The sequence below is a fragment of the Gymnoscopelus microlampas genome (assembly GCF_963454915.1).
Source record: "Gymnoscopelus microlampas genome assembly, chromosome: 22".
Taxonomy (NCBI): domain Eukaryota; kingdom Metazoa; phylum Chordata; class Actinopteri; order Myctophiformes; family Myctophidae; genus Gymnoscopelus; species Gymnoscopelus microlampas.
The window spans coordinates 866,650-887,500 of record NC_139959.1 but is presented as its reverse complement, the minus strand read 5'-3'; the positions used below and the strand labels follow the sequence as shown (position 1 = coordinate 887,500).

The following is a 20,851-nucleotide window of genomic DNA, read 5'->3' as shown; positions in this document are numbered from 1 at the left end:
CTTAGTGGAGAAGAACAGGGTACGTTTGATTACAAATGTTTCCAGAGTCATGCCTATACTAGACACTTTAGGAACCAAGGTCCATCCTGAGCTCTGTCGTGATATTCAAGAGGAGGAGACAAGCCTGGACCAGATGTGGATCCTGGATAGAGAAACACTACAACCAGCGGGAACAAAAGTCAGAGCAGCATTTTACGATGCTCTTAAAAAACACCAACCCCACCTGTTGAAGATACTTGGTAAGATCACAGACACTCTCCCTCCCCAAAATGCTTATTGTGACTACTTGGGACAAAATGTGACCAAACGTCGAACGGTGCCATCCCGGGCACTTCCACACTCCAGGAATGCGGAGGTGCCGTCTCAAAGGACTTTTAGGACCTTTTTAATACAAAAAAGAAAAGAAAAAGAAAATAAGTAAAGAAAAAGACCATTACTTCATCAAACTAATCAACAAAACTAACTGGTCAAACATTGGCTAAATTGTCAAATAATATAAGAAAGAGGGGAAAAAAATCAAACAACCTGCTATTTTCACAAAGTGCTTATAAGGGTGGGGGGGGTCCCCAGTTCAAATAATGATTAATTTGGGGGGTCATGGCCTGAGAAGGTTCAGAACCACTGCCCTAGTGAACATGTGCCGTATTTTATATTCATATTTTTATAATCAGTGGTGGTGTGTCTCTATGTCTGTGTCTGTGTCTGTGTCTGTGTACGCATTTGTGCCCGTGCGTGCATGCACTTGCGTTTGTGTTTGTGTGCATGCATCATGCATGTGTGTGTGGAGCGAGCATGTGTGTTGAGTACATGTCTGCATTAGGGATGCAAATTATCGATTAATTCAATAATTGATAGTTGATAACCTTATCGATCGATGAAACGTTTAATTGATAAGCAGCGTTTTTTAAGACCAAAAGGAAAATTCTTGTCCGTAATTGCATTTGTGTATATAACATTAACGAGCGTCAACGAGCGTCAATCAGCTGGACACAGACACACACACAAACACCTCCCCTCTGCAGTGCTCTATGGAGTCTGTCTCATTTCTCTCCAAAAGCCCTTGAATATGATGGAATATGATTAAGGATTACTGTGGTTATGTGGATTAATTGTTAACATCCCTAGTCTGCATGCACTTAACTTTTGACAGTGTGTACTGTAAGACTGTAACTTCAATATATTGATTATATTGTTCAAAAGTAAATGTATGCAGGAAATGTAGATTGCATACAGTACATAATAGTAACATTATACATGTGTAACATAACTGAAACCTTTTCCCCATATAGTGGCTATTGATCTGCCCGAGGCTCAGGATTTAGGTAAGTATAAAATATATGATGTACTTACAGTACAGTAGATGTTGTAGCAGATTTCCACTGCATGTAATCAAGTAGGCCTCTTTTTTCTGTTATTTTGTCTTGCACCGCTAGTATTGGATGTGCACAACAAAGCTCTTTGATACAGTAGTGTTACGCTCAGAAGTGTAGTCCTACACACACAGTCTGCAGTCTGCTTATTTTAATTGACAACAATCCATCAGACTGCCGTCATATAGTAAATATATTCAACTATTCATATGGCTCTGTTGCACTTAACTATGTAATGTGCTCAAAATCAGCACTGAAACTCTTGCAATTGTAGCCTCCTATTTGGTCATAAAGACCTTTTTTATGTAAAACAAATCGTTGAGTATTCACATTAAAATCCCGATTCTTATTCCCCTATCCTCGACCACAGCCCTATATTGTATATTACATGTTAAGGCCGCATGGTCGACTGAAATGATGTAGCACAGATCAGATTACGTCACGTTTGTGATAAATACACACAATACAAGTGCAAATCAATACACATGATTTCAGTCAAACATTAAGTGTTCTTCTACCTTGTGTTTCAGAGACGGATCCATTGTTGAATCCATCCAACCAGACTGTGGGGTCTTCAGGTGAGTCTTCTGTTGTATAGATGAAATTATATTCACATTTTTGTGCATGCATGTGTGTGTGTGGAGAGAGCATGTGCATGTGTGTGTTGAGTACATGTCTGCATGCACTTAACCTTTGACTATGTATGTACTGCAAGACTGTAACTTCAATATATTGATTATACAGTTAAAACAATAAGGTATGCAGGAAATGTAGATATTGCATACAGTATATAATAGTTAAAATGATGTGTAACATAACTGAAACATTTTCCCCATTTAGTGGCTAATGATCTGCATGAGGCTCAGGATTTAGGTAAGTATAAAATATATGATGTACTTACAGTAGATGTTGTAGCAGATTTTCACTGCATGTAATCAAGTAGGCCTACTCCTTTTCTCTTTTTTTCTGTTATTTTGTCTTGCACCGCTAGTATTGGATGTGCACAACATAGCTCCTTGATACAGTAGTGTAACGCTCAGAAGTGTAGTCCTACACACACAGTCTGCAGTCTGATGGATTGTTGTCAATTAAAATAAGCAGTCTGCTGTCATATAGTTAATATATTCAAATATTCATATGGCTCTGTTGCACTTAACTATGTAATGTGCTCAAAATCAGCATTGAAACTCTTGCAATTGTATCCTCCTATTTGGTCATAAAGACCTTTTTTATGTAAAACTAGAAAAAGTGCTCCTCGGAGCACAGGTCTCCGCCAGGTCAGGTAAGCTATTGTGGCCTCCTGGTGGCGCTATAATAGGCCAACGTGAAAAGGGTGCCATTTCTTCTTTGGCCTTGCACGACAATCGGACACTGACTGCATTCATGATTTGAGGCATTTTGTTAAAAAACATGTGTTTCGCTAAATTACACCTATTGGTGGCGCTATAACAGGCCAATGTTAAAAGGGTGGCATTTGTTCCTCAACATAGTGTGAATGTGCGTGCAAAGTTTGAGTGCAATTGGACGGTGCTTTCATGATTTGCGGAATTTTGTTCAAAACAAGCCAATGATGCAAACTTTAGATGTCAATCTTAGCCAATCAGTATGGAATATGAAAAATCAAACACATCCGTCATGATCACATGACTATAGAGATCATGTGTACCGATTTGCGTGAAATTTGGATAAAATTGGAAGGAGAAGTATAAAATAATGTGTTTTACATAAGTCGGCCTCCTGGTGGCGCTATAGAAGGCAGATGTGAAAAATGCAGGGCAGAGGTTTTTCCTTCACCTCTAGGGAGTGCGCATACAAAGTTGTACACAGATCGGTGCAGTTATAGGTAAAAACACGAATCGGCCTGTTACAGCGCCACCATGAGGCTGATTTGAAAATGTTCAAATGGTAGTTCTTCCTCGGCCTAATGGGAATGAGCTTGCAAAATTTCACGGAAATTGCATGCTGTGTTCATGATATGAGGCATTTTGTTCAAAACGGAGCACTCCTGCAAACTTTGGAAGACATTTTTAGCCAATCAGGATGGAATATGAGAAATCTGAAAGACAAGTTTCGTTTAATGACTATAGAGATACTGTGTACCGATTTGCGTGATTTTTGGACAAAATCTGTAGGAGTACTGTCAAAAAATATGTTTTGCACAAATCGGACTCCTGGTGGCGCTATAAAAGGCCCATGAGAAAAAAATTGGGGCAAAGGTTCTGAATTGGCATCCAGGGAATGTGTGTGCACAGTTTCGCTGCGATCAAGACAACGGTGCCGGAGATTAGCTGGTCACAGACGGACGGACACACACACACACACACACACACACACACACACACACACACGGACACACGGACGGACGGACGGGGTGGAAAACATACTCTCTCGCCATGCCTTTCGGCCTGGCGGAGACAACAAATCGTTGAGTATTCACATGCAAATCCCGATTCTTATTCCCCTATCCTCGACCACAGCCCTATATTGTATATTACATGTTAAGGCCGCATGGTCGACTGGAATGATGTAGCACAGATCAGATTACGTCACCCGGATGTCACGTTTGTGATAAATACACACAATACAAGTGCAAATCAATACACATGATTTCAGTCAAACATTAAGTGTTCTTCTACCTTGTGTTTCAGAGACGGATCCTTTGTTGAATCCATCCAACGAGACTGTGGGGTCTTCAGGTGAGTCTTCTGTTGTATAGATGAAATTATATTCACATTTTTATAATCAGTGGTGTGTAATGTGTCTGTGCGCGCATTCGTGCCCGTGTGTGCATGCACTTGCGTTTGTGTCTGTCTGTGTGCATGCATGTGTGTGTGTGTGTGTGTGTGTGTGGAGAGAGCATGTGCATGTGTGTGTTGAGTACATGTCTGATGCACTTAACCTTTGACTATGTATGTACTGTAAGACTGTAACTTCAATATATTGATTATACAGTTAAAACAATAAGGTATGCAGGAAATGTAGAGCCTCCTATTTGGTTTTACATAAAACAAATCGTTGAATATTCACATTAAAATCCCGATTCTGATTCCCGTATCCTCAGTCTGGCACACCCCTACACTGTATTCAATTGTAAGGCTGCATGGTGGACTGGAAATTTCGTAGCACCGATCAGAGCATTACTTCACCTGGATGTCACATGTGTGATAAATACACACAATACATGTGTAAATCAATACACATGATTTTAGTCAAACATGTGTTAAGTGTTCTTCTACCTTGTGTTTCAGAGACGGCTCCATTGTTGAATCCAACCAAACGGACTGTGGGGTCATCAGGTGAGTCTTCTGTTTTATAGATGAACACACTCACATTTTTATAATCAGTGGTGTGTGTCTACGACTGTGCGAGCATGGGTGTCCGTGCGTGCACGCACAGCACTCTTTAAAACAAAGCATTGCACTGTGGGTTTGCCTACTATAGAAGCCGTGGGGGAGGCCAAAAGGAGGAGTTTTGTGAATATGTTTTTATGGGTATACCACGCGGTAAATGTGACCAAAATATTACTTTGAACTTATTCATACCTGGATATTCTTTGCCTTTCAACTTCTCAGTATGCTGGATAATGGTGTTCGGTTTGGTCCCTGATCGAGCTGCAAGGAGAGACCCACCTTTCCCCTGCCTGTGTAGCCTCTTTTTCCGGCTTCTTCTTTACAATGCCTTTGTTGTAAAGAACCCCTGTCTCTCCATGTGATTTTTAAGTTGATATGGCATCAAAGAGGTGTCTTGGGCAAATGAGGAGACATTACAAGAGGAAGGCGTGATTCTTTCCATCTAAAGAATATGCCATTTTGTTGTCTATTCCTATTATTATGAAATGTGTAGGAACCAACAACTAGTTGTCTATATCAAATTCCTAAAACTGAGACACAAACACTAATATTCCAGTAACTGATGGGTGCAAAGTCTTTCTATTTTAAAACAGAATGTTCAGACACGTGTTTCAATATATTTCACCCACAGAGCCAACTCACTTGGTTGATCAACACTGGGTTGAGAGAGTGGTCAATTCCATCCTGGAGCTGCTCAGCCATGATGTGAAGTCGAATCCCACCATTAAGGACAAGATGATGGAAATCCTGCATTCTGGAAAAGCCACATTTCTTGAGGAACAGTGTCTTCCTGATAATCTGAAGTAAAAAAAAAAATCTTATTGTCTCCGCCAGGCCGAAAGGCATGGCGAGAGAGTGTGTTTTTCCCCTTGTCCGTCCGTCCGTCCGTCCGTCTGTGACCAGCTAATCTCCGGCACCGTTGTCTTGATCGCAGCGAAACTGTGCACACACACTCCCTGGATGCCAATTCAGAACCTCTGCCCCAAATTTTTCTCATGGGCCTTTTATAGCGCCACCAGGAGGCCGATTTGCGCAAAACATATTTTTTGACAGTACTCCTACAGATTTTGTCCAAAAATCACGCAAATCGGTACACAGTATCTCTATAGTCATTAAACGAAACGGGTATTTCAGATTTTTCATATTCCATCCTGATTGGCTAAAATGTCTTCCAAAGTTTGCTGGAGTGCTTCGTTTTGAACAAAATGCCTCAAATCATGTACACAGCATGCAATTTCCGTGAAATTTTCCACGCACATTCCCATTAGGCCGAGGAAGAAATACCATTTGAATTTTTTCAAATCAGCCTCATGGTGGCGCTGTAACAGGACGATTCGTGTTTCTACCTATAACTGCACCGATCTGTGTAAAACTTTGTATGCACACTCCCTAGAGGTCAAGGAAAAACCTTTGCCCTGCATTTTTCACATCACATTATTTTATACTACTCCTTCCAATTGTATCCAAATTTCACGCACATCGGTACACATGATCTCTATAGTCATGTGATCAAGACGGATGTGTTTGATTTTTCATATTCCATCCTGATTGGCTAAGATTGACATCTAAAGTTTGCATTATTGGCTTGTTTTGAACAAAAGTCTGCAAATCATGAACGCACCTTCTGATTGCGGTGAAACTTTGCACGCACATTCACACTATGTTGAGGAACAAATGCCACCCTTTTAACATTGCCATATTATAGCGCCACCAGCAGGTCTAATTTAGCAAAACAAATGTTTTTAACAAAATGCCTCAAATCATGAATGCAGTGTCCGATTGTCGTGCAAGGCCAAGAAGAAATGGCACCCTTTTCACATTGGCCTATTATAGCGCCACCAGGAGGCCACAATAGCCTACCTGACCTGTCGGAGACCTGTGCTCCGAGGAGCACTTTTTCTAGTTATATATTTTTTTACATTGTAGTGCAAGAGAATGCACCTTTTCAAGCCAGTGATGTGATTTACTGTTTTATTGGGAAAATGAGTGAAGTGAGACTCCGGGTGGGCGGTCCTAAGGTCCCAACCTGGAATCAAAAAAGTTTTTTTTACATATACATGTACACTGCAAGATATATAACTATAATACTCAATGACCATTATCTATAGGGTAATAGGCCTGTGGCACTTTTTTAACAGCCAAAGCATTAAGAGAATTAAACTGAGATGTTAACATTCAACATACAACTCTGTTTGTACCAGGAATCCACCATGTTCAACACAACAACAAGAATGTATCAGTGAAACTCTGGAGAAGCTGGTTGACGAGGAGTTTCAGGTCTTCAAGTTGTATCTTCAACAGTCTGATAACCTTGAAGGTCTCCAGCCGCTCCCAATGAGCCTTCTGGAGAAAACTGACAGGATGGACACTGCCAATCTGATCTTGAAGACTTACCACAGTAATGTAGCTCAGATCATGAAAAATGTCCTGGAGAAGATTGAACAGAATGCAGACAAAGCATCTCCAGAAGGTACGGTGAACTGGGACATTCTTACACAGCAGGTGAATTCATAATTCCTATTGAAAGTTAGGACACACCACATCAGTGGTTCCCAACCTTTTTTCCATGTAGCCCCCTGTTCTTAAATCTGATAAATCTGAGACACTCACACGCAAACACACACACACACACACACACACACACACACACACACACACACACACACACACACACACACACACACACACACACACACATTTGAACCATTTATTTATGTCCACATATAAAGGATCATACATACAGGGACACAAATATTATAGGTGCAGTATGTTTACATTCACAAAATCATGGTATATGTTTTCATGATACAATAGGCATGCCACTCAGTACTCTATGGGTATAAGTAACAGCGTCTCTGCCATATACTGTATGGCGACTGCCAATTATAGCAGAGATAGCACAATACTTTGCCAGCCTTTTTGCCTCCTTTTTGGGCATCTTAAGTTGTTGAAGCCCTCTAACAACAAGTCTGTGGGTATGTCCCAGGCTGCCGAATATAAAAACAAATAGTCTGCACCTATAACCCAGTTCCCCCCCACACACGCACGCACGCACGCATGCACACACGCACGCACACACGCACACACGCACACGCACGCACACACGCACACGCGCACACACACACACACACACACACACACACACACACACACACACACACACACACACACACACATATGCGTCACATCTCATGAGCTTGTAGATTGACTATCTTTGCTATTTTTTTTACTTTTTGAAAAAAACAAGTTGCTTCACATCTGGGAGTTAGCTATGGTTTTGTTCAACACGTGATCATTGGCGCCCCTTGAAGGGGGCCCTGGACCGCAGGTTGGGAAAACCTTATCTAATTCAAATTCTAAAAACTGACATAGGTCTACACAAACACACATAGTACATTAATTGAGGGGAATAATATCTTTCTTTTTTAAAACATACAGTAGCTGTTCAGAAACATGTTTAAATATGTTCAAACCACAGAGTCTCACCCACAACATAATTTTCATTCCCCAGCTTCAGCGTGTCACTTTGTGGACCAACATCGGGATGACCTGGTTAAGAGAGTAAAGATGGTCGCACCCATCCTGGATCTGCTCCTTGCTGAGGGTGTCATCAAGACTGAGGACTACAGTAATGTAATGCTTAAGACCACCACTCAGGAGAAGATGGGGGATCTCTATGAACTCCTACGTACCAGAACAGACAAAGACGTTTTCTACAGAAGTCTTCAGGAACATGAGCAGTTTCTTCTTGAGGATCTGAAGTAATTATCTTTTGACATAATTTTTAGGTCCAACATTGCAGTACTGTACATTGTAGTGTAGAAAATGCACCTTTTCAAACCAGGATGCTTTCAGTGTTATTTATTATTCTCATGCATCTCCTTTCCGAGAACACCACACTTTAATTCCAGTGTATTCCTAATTTTTACAGATATAGATTGTCATTATTTCATTATTATTTATTATGTCTTAGTTACCCCATCATTGTTTTTGGAACAGTTTTAATTAATAGAAGTGTTTAAAAATATCACTATTTTAATTTGGCAAAGGAGACAGACAGAGATTCTTAATGAGCTGTTTGGTTTGACCACAAAAATACAGCTGTTTTAACAAATAAATGTAGCGTTTACACTGTAGGATATACAACAATAATACCCAATGATCATTATCTAGGCCCTAATAGGCCTGTGGTATGTTTTAACACCCAAATACGTAATTAAGAGAACAAAGCTGAGATGTTGCAGTAACATCCTTTGTTTGTACCAGGAATCCACCATGTTTGACACATATCATTAACACTCTGGAGGAGCTGGGGCCAGATGAATTCAAGGACTTTAAGTCGTACCTTCAACAGTCTGATAACCTTGAAGGTCTCCAGCCGCTCCCAAAGAGCCTTCTGGAGAACACTGACAAGATGGGCACTGCCAATCTAATCGTGAAGACTTACCACAGTAATGCAGATCAGATTGTGATGAATGTTTTGACGAAGATCAACAAGAATGATCTAGTGGAGAGGTTTCTACCCAAAGGTACAGTGAAGAGCGGGTAGACATGTTTAGCAATAACACTCCTAGTGGGACATGTATAGCGTACAAATTATGATCCAAGGAATACAGAGATTTTTGTTTTTGTTTTTTCTTTGTTTTCTTTTTTGTATGACCTACGGTTCAATAGTTATTGGCCAAAACAAAAAGGGGCCTAATATATCGACTTGATACAGTGTTGAAAGTTTGTATTCAATACATAGGCTACTGATTAACATGAGACAATATTGAGTGCAGTGAAATGTCCTCCTAAACAGAGAAAAAAAAAGACAGAAAAGAAAATATTGGATTAAACACTGGTCTGGTGGTCTTTATGATGTGCTGTCTTTGTTCTCCTCTGCAGGTCTTGAGGGTGAAAACCCACCATCTGGGAGAAACGTTGTGAAAGAGAAAGGTAAGTGTTTCTGCATGTCTTTACTGTGAAAGACACAGATTGCTGGGGTGGTGTCTGGGTGGTGTAGAGGTACAACACTCAAAACAAGGTGAACTGGGGGTGTTGGCAACCATTGAAATGTAAGTGGATGATGAGGGAAAATGCAGAAACTGTGTGTGTGTGTGTGTGTGTGTGTGTGTGTGTGTGTGTGTGTGTGTGTGTGTGTGTGTGTGTGTGTGTGTGTGTGTGTGTGTGTGTGTGTGTGTGTGTGTGTGCTACACCATTTGAGCGTATTCAGTACACATTGATCAACATGGTAACATATTGAAAGCAAATACACTCCATGTGTAGTGAATAGTAAAAGTCCCTGACATTTTCACAATCGCCGGGGGGAAAAAGTACGGAATTCTACATTTATTTGAGTAAAAGTACAAAAGTATTGGTATAAACGTGAAGGCATGGCTAGAGAGCATGTTTTGCACCCTGTCCGTCCGTCCTTCTGTCTGTGAACAGCTAATCTCCGACACCGTTGACCTGATCTTAGCGAAACTTTGCACACATACTCCCTGGATGCCAATTCCGAACCTCTGCCCCAACTTGCCAACCACTCTACATTTGACCGTGTCTGTGTGTCCGTCCGTCCGTCCGTCCGAGCACAGGCTTTAAACAGCAATAACTCCAGTTTGCAGTATGCCACCAAGTCCAAATTTGGTATGTGGACTTAGACCACCAATTGGGACGAGCATTAATTGCTGAAGCCCCGCCCCCTCTGTCTTCCCATTGGCTGGGCTTTAAACAGCCATAACTCCAGTTCGCAGCATGCTACGGAGTACAAATTTTGTACATGGACTAAAACCACCAATAGGGGCGAACTGTAATTACTTAAGCCCCGCCCCCTCTGTCTTCCCATTGGCTGGGCTTTAAACAGCCATTATTCCAGTTTGCAGCATGCTACCAAGTACACATTTGGTAAGTGGACTCAGACCACCAATAGGGACGAACTTAAATTAATTAAGCCCCACCCCCTCTGTCTTCCTATTGGCTGGGCTTTAAGCAGCCTATAGCCCAATTAAATAAACTCATCAAAGGCACCGCTTCCTTCACACAGGGCGTGATTTTTTTTCTTCACATGGGCCTGTTATAACGCCACCAGGTGGCCGATTCTACCTGACCTGGCGGGAAACCTGTGCTCCGAGGAGCACTATTTCTAGTTTATCATGTCTTAGTTACCCCATCATTGTTTTGAAACAGTTTTAATTAGCACATTCGGTGCCAGAGTTTTATTTAAAAAGTGTACGTTGAGTGCCAGAGAAAAAAAAAGAAAGAAAAGAAAATCATGGATTAAACACTGGTCTGGTGGTATTTATGATGAGCTGTGATCTGTCTCTTTGTTCTCCTCTGTAGGTCTTGAGGGTGAAAACCCACCATCTGAGATAAACGTTGTGAAAAAGAAAGGTAAGTGTTTCTGCATGTCTTTACTGTGAAAGACACAGATTGCTGGGGTGGTGTCTGGGTGGTGTAGAGGTACAACACTCAAAACAAGGTGAAATGGGGGGTGTTGGCAACCATTGAAATGAGTAAGTGGATGATGAGGGAAAATGCAGAAACTGTGTGTGTGTGTGTGTGTGTGTGTGTGTGTGTGTGTGTGTGTGTGTGTGTGTGTGTGTGTGTGTGTGTGTGTGTGTGTGCGTGTGCGCGCACACGCGCGCGCTACACCATTTGAGCGTATTCAGTACACATTGATCAACATGGTAACATATTGAAAGCAAATACACTCCATGTGCAGTGAATAGTAAAAGTCCCTGACATTTTCACAATCGCCGGGGGAAAAAAGTACAGAATTCTAAATTTATTTGAGTAAAAGTACAAAAGTATTGGTATAAAAATGTACTTAAAGTACCAAAAGTACTTTAAGTACATTGTCGCATTGCGACACAATGTGAGTACTTTTACTCACAATGTAGATCGGCTATTTTCAAATGTATATAGGGCTGAAGCTTGTAGAAACAAGCAACCAGGCAGACTTCACAATACTGCAAACTCAGCAGACAGTGACAAGGGTTGGGGGTGCCTGGCAACCCAGGCTCCCCGCGAGGGGGTGCAAAGGCTCCCTTGTGCAACCATAGGCAGGTCCTAAAGATATACTGCCTATCACTTCAGTTCTTGTTTGGCAGCAGCAGCAACTCCACCTATAGCCCTCTGTCCTGCAGTCTCAGCAACCAATGGTTATGCGTCATTGAAAAAACAAAACAAGAGTGAAGCCTCATCACCTCCTTGCCCAATTATTAAATGCTCATGTGTGCAAAGGAAAAATAAATGGCTTAAACAGAACTCAGTTCTCCTACATTCTTCCCGATGTACCATGGTGATGTTCAATACCCTGTGAACCAAACTTCAAACTCCTACCTACCTTACAATTAGCAATTAGCAAATAAGCATCGGGTCCCGTATGGGTCTAGAGACCCCCGGTTGGACCGGGTCTAATTCATTTCAATTATCCTCGGCCCGTTTTGGACCAGGTCCAGTTATCCACAGGTCTGTTTCGGACCGAGTCCAGTAATTTAGATGTTTTTCTCAGGTCCGTTCGGACCGGTCAAATTTTTTGGACCTGTGCTGCCCTCTAGTCTGGGTGTTGATAACCAGTAAAACTTAGAAGACAATGGAGTGGGGGGTGGGGGGGACAAGACTGTGGGCCCCATGTTAACGGCGGAGGAATTGTATTACTACTTACTAAAAACATTGGGCCTCATGCAGCCAGGGCCGGACTTACCGTTGGGCTAGGGGGGGCTGCAGCCCCCGGGCCTCCAACTGGGGGGGCCTCCGATTTTTTGGGTAAAAAAAAATATATATATATATATATATATTATTATTATTATTTTATTTTTATTTTTTTATGATAATTTTTTGTTTTTGTAACCCCCCCCCCTGCGCGCTTCGCGCGCGCAGGGAGGGGGGGCGTCGAAAATGACTCTAGCCCATGGGCCTCAACTCCTATAAATCCGCCACTGCATGCAGCAATACGTTTCTAATGTTTCCTCTTACATTTCTTCCTAAGTGAGTTCCTAAGTGAAGTCGAGTCAGGTGAGGGTGGGTTAAGTGGGTGGTTATGGGGTGGGTATTGGGCTTGGGCTTCAACTCAACCTTTCATGTCAAGGACCCCCAAAGTGTCATGCGTTTGGCTGCAGACCCCATCTGAAAATATTTTTTCAAGATTTATCTAAATGTTTCGAAAATAGCCGATCTACAAGCTCAACATGGCCAGTAATGGGACTCGTTGTGAGCTTGTAGATCGTCTATTTTCAAACAAAGTATAAAATAGGGTTAAAGTGGTTAAACTGTTCCTCGTTTGCTGTGGACCCCCTGGAACTCCCTCAAGGACCCCTGTGGGTCCCCAGACCACACTTTAAGAACCACTGCTCTAAAGATATGATGAAAATAAAAAATAGATATGATAAAAAAGAACCACTGCTCTAAAGATATGATAAAACATGATAAAGATATGATTGAGAATACATTATTTTTGCACAAACATGTCACAAGAACTCAAAGGCCACCCTAAGTGTTCTTCAGTGTGCGTAGATTCTGTTCTACCTGAGAACAGATCACAACTAAGAAAACATTGGAGTATACCAAAATCTTCTTAAAAACTTCTTAAGTGGGTCTAAGAAGAAATGTCCTCTTAAGAAAGTGTGCGTAGATTCTGTTCTTACCTAAGAACAGATCACAGCTAAGAAAACATTGGGGTATACCAAAATCTACAAAAAAAACTTTTAGTGGGTTTAAGAAATGTCCTGTTAAGAACGGTTGCTGCATGAGGCCCATTGCACCTGGCTACATCTGCCATTGACAATGAATATTGTGGGACACTGATCAAGGCCAAGACACAGATAGGCAGGGTACATTACATTACATTACAGTCATTTAGCAGACGCTTTTATCCAAAGCGACTTACAATAAGTGCATTCAACATAGGTAGGGAACGAAACTACTAATCACCAGAAGTCTTAAGTGCATTTCCTGCAAAAACAAGCAACCAAGAGTATACCTAGCGCTAAGGTAAAAATGCTATATATGAGCTACCTACTTTCTTAAACAGATGAGACAAAATAGCAAAATCAAATGAGCACGAGCTAATACAAAAAGTGTATCGACTAAACAAGATCCAATAAAACAGTACAACAATAAAACAAGAGTTCGTACAACTAGTTAACAACAAGTAAGCCAGACAAAGAGGAAGGGTAGTGTTTCCTGAAGAGGTGGGTTTTCAGCCTGCGGCGAAAGATGGGCAGTGACTCTGCTGTCCTGACATCAGTGGGAAGTTCATTCCACCACTGTGGGGCCAGAACAGAAAAAAGTCGTGACCGTGTCGATCGACCAGAAGGACCCTTGAGTGATGAGGCAATCAGTCGCCCCGAGGTGGCAGACCGAAGTGGTCGGGCAGGGGTGTAGGCATCAACCAGAGCCCGGAGGTAGGAAGGAGCTGTTCCTTTCACTGCCCTATAGGCTAGCACCAGGGTTTTAAACTGGATCCGAGCTGCTACGGGGAGCCAGTGTAGAGAACGGAGAAGGATAGTTGTGTGGGAGAACTTGGGGCGGTTGAACACCAGACGAGCTGCAGCTTTCTGAACAAGCTCCAGAGGTCTGATGGCAGATGCCGGAGCACCAGCCAGGAGGGAGTTGCAGTAGTCCAGGCGGGAGATGACAAGAGCCTGGATGAGCACCTGGGCTGCCTTCTCTGTGAGGAAGGGGCGAATCCTCCTGATGTTGTAGAGGAGGAATCTGCAGGACCGTGTCACTGATGCGATGTTTGCCGAGAACGACAGTTGATCGTCCAGGGTCACACCCAGATTCTTCGCAGTTCGAGTTGACGTCACCACAGCATTATCAATGGTGATGGCCATGTCTCGGTGCGGACAGCCCTTCCCCGGGAGGAACATCAGCTCGGTCTTGTCCAGGTTGAGCTTCAGGTGGTGCGTCGACATCCACTCCGAGATGTCAGCCAGACAAGCAGCAATGCGTGCCTCCACTTGTGTGTCAGAGGGGGGAATGAGAGGATCAGCTGGGTGTCATCGGCATAGCAGTGGTAGGAAAAGCCATGGGAGAGGATGACAGCACCAAGAGATGTAGTGTAGAGAGAGAAAAGAAGAGGACCCAGAACCGAGCCTTGGGGAACCCCAGTAGTGAGTCTGTGTGGTTCTGATACAGACCCTCTCAGCATCACCTGGTAGGAGCGACCCGTCAGGTAGGATGCAAACAGGGAGAGTGCAGAGCCTGAGACACCCATCCCCTTAAGGGTGGTGAGGAGGATCTGATGGTTCACTGTGTCGAACGCTGCAGACAGGTCCAGGAGTATCAGGACGGAGGAGAGAGAGTTCACTCTAGCGGTATGGAGCGACTCCGTCACTGCCAGGAGGGCAGTCTCGGTCGAGTGGGTACAAGCCCAATAAAGGGTATTTATTGAAGCTTGGGCTCAGAGAGCATTGGTTATACGTTTTTTCTTTCAAAAGGTAAATCATAAGGTAAGTCAACAAAACACAGGTTCTTCCCAGGGTCAGGGTTTTTCCATTCACATTCACATTCCATGCATTTTAGTACGTTCCATCAGGTTGCCTATAAAATAAAAGAGACATTCTTTTAGTTCTCAAATTCACTCACAATGTCATTATTGGTACAGGGAATTTAGTGGAGGTTCTCACTTACCGCCCGAGGCACCCGTCCATTCACCAGGAGAGCCAGTGTTGGGCTATATTACTTAGGAGAGTAATATGTTACTTATTACTCCTTTGAAAAGTAATAATATTATATTACTTATTACTTGGAATCAAGAGTAATATATTACATATTACTTTATATTACTTTCCCCGCGCCCCCCGCAAAAGAAAAGACGTGTACAGTTTTGAGCCTTTTAGAACTGAATCCAATTTAATGGAACAATAGAAAACAGTCAACAGTCTTTATCTTTTTAAGTATTTTGCTGCTACAAATTCTATATTTGGAATTGGAACAATAATTATCCTTACAGGAACAACATCAATCTGAACTGCACACACTGGCTGCAGCCTCTCAGAAACTGAAACAATAAAGTAGACTTTTTGAACATTTCTTAACCTTTTCAACATATGTTACACCAGTCAATATTAATTAGCCAAAGTGCAAGGGGGGGAGGAGAGAGGAGATATAGAGGAGAGAAGAGAAGAGGAGAGGAGAGGAACACTTTTTACTCCTCATCAGCAGTTTGTTTCCCCGACCACCAGACAAGTGACGCAGGGGGACTTCTGAAAGGGCCATGCCCAAAATAGAATTGTCACTGCCTGCCCCTGCTGGTTCTCTGAATTTGTATTTTTAAATAGGCTCTGTCATGATTAATGGACCACATATATGAAGTTAAACAACTAAATTCTATCCGAACGATATCTTATTATCTTAAGTAAATTCCGTGCCTCAAAATAGAAGTTTGAGAGCTTTTTGAAGTTAAAAAAAGGCAGAGAAATAAACGAGTCGGTGCTCGCAAACGGGTCATGCGCTACGTCATAACTGTGCGCAGGCTGCGTGCTAAAAAGAACTGATCTACAAGCTAAGAATCATCTCTGTTGACGTAGGTTGATAGCTTGTAGATCTGCTCTATTTTTTGCATGATGCGACAACGCGACTCTACGAGAGACGGAAAGAGAGTAGCCTACATATTAAATGAATGAATGAGCAAAAAAAATGACGCTCGTCATCAGTAACGAGTAACGAGGCCTTTTTTGACCGAGTAATATGGTATTATATTACCGTTTTGGCAGAATAATACCTTACTTTACTCGTTACTGGGAAAAGTAATAATATTTCAGTAATATATTATTTTTAATTCGTTACTGCCCAACACTGAGGAGAGCTAGTGGAGACTGAGACAGAGCGGCTGTGTTTTAAGGTTTGGGTGCCACACCTAGCCGGTCATCGCAGGTGCGCAGAGTTGAGGTTGATTCATGATGAGGACCGGTAGGTACCGCCCCTCGATGACGTGGCCTAGGCTGCGGTGCTGCCTACTTGGCCTCTCTCTGTTTCTCTCCCACTGTTTCTCCCTGGTGAGGTGCCTACCTGTCGGGCGGTTCCCTAGTGAGACTCCACAATATGCATTATCCAGCGATACAGTTTCTCACTCACTGCTCCCCTTAAAACATTTTGTTCTAATCAACATTTTATTGTAATGTAAACAAAACATCCTTTATACCCGGATTGTTGAAATTAATAAAAACCTGAAAACAAGGAAAATAGCAGGGCTCCGTGTGATTGGCCAAATGTATTGATCCTTCTGTTTGTTGTTCACGTGCACTAATTAGATTGGATGTGCATGCTCTATTCATGTCTCATGATGACATTTTATCCCATGACTCTGTTCTTCTCCACCACCAGGTCCACCTACCAAACCGAAGAAATTTAAAGGTGAGCATTCATCATCAGTTGATGGCTGCATTTGTGTGTGAATGCAGCGTGTGTGTGTGTGTGTGTGTGTGTGTGTGTGTGTGTGTGTGTGTGTGTGTGTCTGTGTGCGTGCGTGCGTGCGTGTGTGCGTGCGTGCGTGAGTGTGTGCGCGCGAGTCAGGTCATGACATTTTCTCACATGACTTTGTTCTTCTTCACAACTAGGTGCATTGCTGACTTTAAATCACAGAGGTGAGCATTCACACACTCAGTTGTTGAGGGTGGCTGCATTTACACAAAGACACGACGCTTAGTATTCATTCGGGGGGTTCCTTCCATTCCGACATCTCGCCACTCCGACTACTTGCGTCCGCGTGCGGTTAGGGTTAGGGTTAGGGTTAGGTATAGGGTTCGTAACGTTAACGTCGGAAAGGCGACATGTCGGAAAGGCGAAATGCACCCTATTCATTCATATTTGTATACCCTGCATGTTGTGTTTGTTGTGTGGCCTTCATGGAATGTTGGTTGGACCACTGCATGGTGCTTTCTGAAAGAATGTGACAGTGAACAACTGGTACTGTGTGGTGCATCGGGCTTGCAATGATGATTGAATGAACTAGAAGCTCGCCCCCGCTACGCGGGGGCTCGCGTCTAGCCCGCGGCCACGCCCACGTAGCGCCCGCGGCCACTTGGCAACTCATATAAGTGGCGTAGCGTCATGAGGGCCAGTGGGGCCGTGGCTCGGTCAGTGAAGACCCTGTAGTGCGGATGATATGTGGCATAGAGGGGCAGATTGTAAATCCCCAGAGGAAACATCCGTGGGCTACCATTGGTTCAGCGATGTGTGCGGTCGCCCTGCGGCCCCTCCTCCTCCACCAATGTGCAGTATTGAGAGCCCTGACGTCACAACAATTGGAGCGATGGGCACTGCACTCTGGTTGGTTAGGGTACACCTAGGGCCCAGGTAGAACCCAGTTAAAGCCTGCATGGGCAAACCCAGTTAGGACCCGCCTTGGTCCCACATAAACATGGCTAGTTGGGGCCCACCTAAGGGCCAGGTAGAAGCTACTTATAGTCTGCATGGGCATCGCAGTTGGGACTGAAGTGGATGCCGCTGACATTGCTGACATGGGGTCCATATGGTTTAGCCCACCTTGAAACCATATGGGAACTACGCTGGCATGCTGGCTGGAATGCAAACGCTGCATCATACCTGTAGTGTTTAGTTTGATGTTGTGTGTGTAGCAGATATACCTGCAGTGTGTAGACCAATGTCCATGTGAAAGTCAATGCCCAGCAGTGTTTTTTTTTCTCCAGCAGAGTTTCTAGTGTCTCTGTCTCTCTCTGGAAGAGGTTGCACATGAACTCTGCAGCCGCACTGAGGCGCTCCAACACAAACACTCTGACATTAAGCTGCTTCACACAACAAACATCAGCACCACGCTGCTGTTTGTCCAAAAGACACAATATCTCCTCTCCGACCGACGTCATGTGTTCATGTATCGACAGCCGTACAGACTCCTTTTGACACATTTTACCTCGTTTATCCAGCTCTCACTGACTCTCCACATCGGGCTGTTATAGCGCCACCATGAGGCTGATTAGAGAAATCTCAAGTGGAATTTCTTCCTCGGCATAGTGGGAATGTGGGTGCAAAGTTGCACGGAAAGTGCATGCTGTGTTCATAATGTGAGGCATTTTGGTCCAAACGGAGCAGTCCTGCAGACTTTGGAAGCCATTTTAGCCAATCAGGATGGAATATGAAAAATCTGAAAGAGCCTTTTTTTTAATGACTGTGGAGATACTGTGTACCGATTTGCGTGATGTTTGGGCAAAATATGTAGGAGTACTGTGAGAAAATGTGTTTAGCAAAAAGCGGCCTCCTGGTGGCACTGTAACAGGGCCATGTGAAAGAAATAGGGCAGAGGTTCTGAATTGGCATCCAGGGAGTGTGTGTGCACAGTTTTGCTGCGATCAAGTCAACGATGTGAGAGATTAGCTATCACAGACGGACGGCCAGGGGGTGAAACATAGTCTTGCGCCATGCCTTTCGGCCTGGCGGAGACAATAAAAAAACGAAAGTAAAGGAAATGACCATTTCTGCAACGAAAGTAGTCAACAAACTATACTATAAAAACATGGGCCACATTGTCAAATAATCTAAGAGGCAATCATGTAGAAAATAGCCGATCTACAAGCTTACAAAGCCTCTCAACGTGAGGCGTTTCGAACTTGTAGATCGGCTATTTTCACAATATTTACTTGTGGAACGGAGTCAAACAGAATGGGGGGGTCCCCAGATCAAGTACGTTTATTTGGGGGGGGGGGGGGGCGGCCTGAAAGGGTTGATAAGCACTGATCTAATCTGAGCGAAATTATCTGAATTTACTACATGACCATAATGCAGCCTAACATGCGTAGCACGGGGCGGTCCTGCCATTACGTTAGTTACTGTAGTTGCTGTGGAGCTACATAGTTCTCCAGAAGACACACACAAACATACACCATCTACAATGGACTAACTGAGCAGCAATATTGACATTCACCACACGAACGTGCATTGTTGACAAAGTGATTGCACAGCCGCTCAGTGGCGTTCCCAGAAATTACATTTAGGGCAGGCGAGATTTTTTTCTCTACCCCACCGCCCCCCCCCCCCCCCCCCTCCGAAGGGGGGGGGGGGGGGGGTACTCGGGGAAAATGTCGGGGGGGAAATCTCGGGGGAAACAAGTTAACAACAACACTACACTGACTACAAAACTGAAAAACGTTAATAAAAACAATATGCAAGTATAATCAATCAATCAATCAATCAATTATTCAGCGGTGGTCTCTTCATGTTGTAGCCTAGTTTAATGGCTCAAGCTGCTCTCAGAGCCCCTTTTATGCCAGGTGAGTACAGGTGATGGCCCAGACCCCCACACCTGGCACTCCTGGCACCCCATGAAGATAAAGGAAAACATTTGCATCACTATAGGCGACGTCGCTCTGCCGCGTGAATGGACGAGGAGGTCCGACGGCCACTATTGTCTTTGTATTTTTTTCACTGCCTGTTTTTCAGTCTTTTACTTTATTTTCTAGGGGAGGCTAGATTTTAGTTGGGCAGGCGGCCGCCTGCCCTGCCTCTATGGTGGGTACGCCACTGCAGCCGCTGCAGGCATGACAACCACGTTAGCGTTAGCGACATGGCAGCTATCACAGCGCCCTGTCCGTCGTCGCTGCGACTGACTGTGATTAGCCTGGGTGCCAGCCTGCTTCGCTACGTTCGGCGGATTGTTTTTTCTCTCTGGAGAGAGAAAAAAAGTCCGCCGAACGCAGCGAAGCAGGCTGGCACCCAGGCTAGACTGTGATGGCTACAGCCATAGATATATAAACACTACAGCAAGCTCTCTGAGATGCCATTGTCTGGAGACTGCTCTTAGCGTGACACGACCAATGAGAGTGAGCGCTGTAGTTGTTGCTAAGATACGGTGGCGTCTCTGCCCCATAGCTTGTAGATCTCTCACGCATGATTGGCGTAGGCTGCGTTGCCAGGTCTGACTGTTTGTATAAGCGATTGTGGGCTTATTTGGGTGCACTTTTGGGCTCGTCGTTTCCATAGACCACGGCAGTGCTTATTTCTTTCCCGTGACCGATGTGGCAAGAGAAGGTGCAAAACGAACCATCCGGAAGTAGATTGCGAGATGAAATATATAGCACTTTTTGATTATTAGAGAAGGAGACACATGTGAAGGTGGAAAATGAAATGTAGGAGATTATATAGTTTTTCATGAGGGATTTTTGTAGCAAGTTGTGAGAGAATTGGGCTATT

General features: G+C 43.6%; 1 protein-coding gene across 1 annotated transcript in view; it reads left to right on the top strand.

Moving 5' to 3' along the window:
* LOC311039069 (uncharacterized protein) overlaps positions 1–11,121 on the top strand; it is a gene marked incomplete at its 3' end in the record, with an annotated part of 83,182 nt that extends 72,061 nt beyond the window's left edge. The window contains exons 12-21 of the mRNA XM_084048711.1: positions 1–239; positions 1,901–1,948; positions 2,211–2,243; positions 4,619–4,666; positions 5,352–5,523; positions 6,922–7,190; positions 8,232–8,481; positions 8,987–9,249; positions 9,608–9,658; positions 11,042–11,121. The exon at positions 1–239 is cut by the window's left edge and continues 4 nt beyond it. Of these exons, the coding sequence (XP_083904837.1) occupies positions 1–239; positions 1,901–1,948; positions 2,211–2,243; positions 4,619–4,666; positions 5,352–5,523; positions 6,922–7,190; positions 8,232–8,481; positions 8,987–9,249; positions 9,608–9,658; positions 11,042–11,121 (1,453 nt within the window). The remainder of the gene's footprint in view (positions 240–1,900; positions 1,949–2,210; positions 2,244–4,618; positions 4,667–5,351; positions 5,524–6,921; positions 7,191–8,231; positions 8,482–8,986; positions 9,250–9,607; positions 9,659–11,041) is intronic.
* Positions 11,122–20,851: the final 9,730 nt, after the last annotated feature.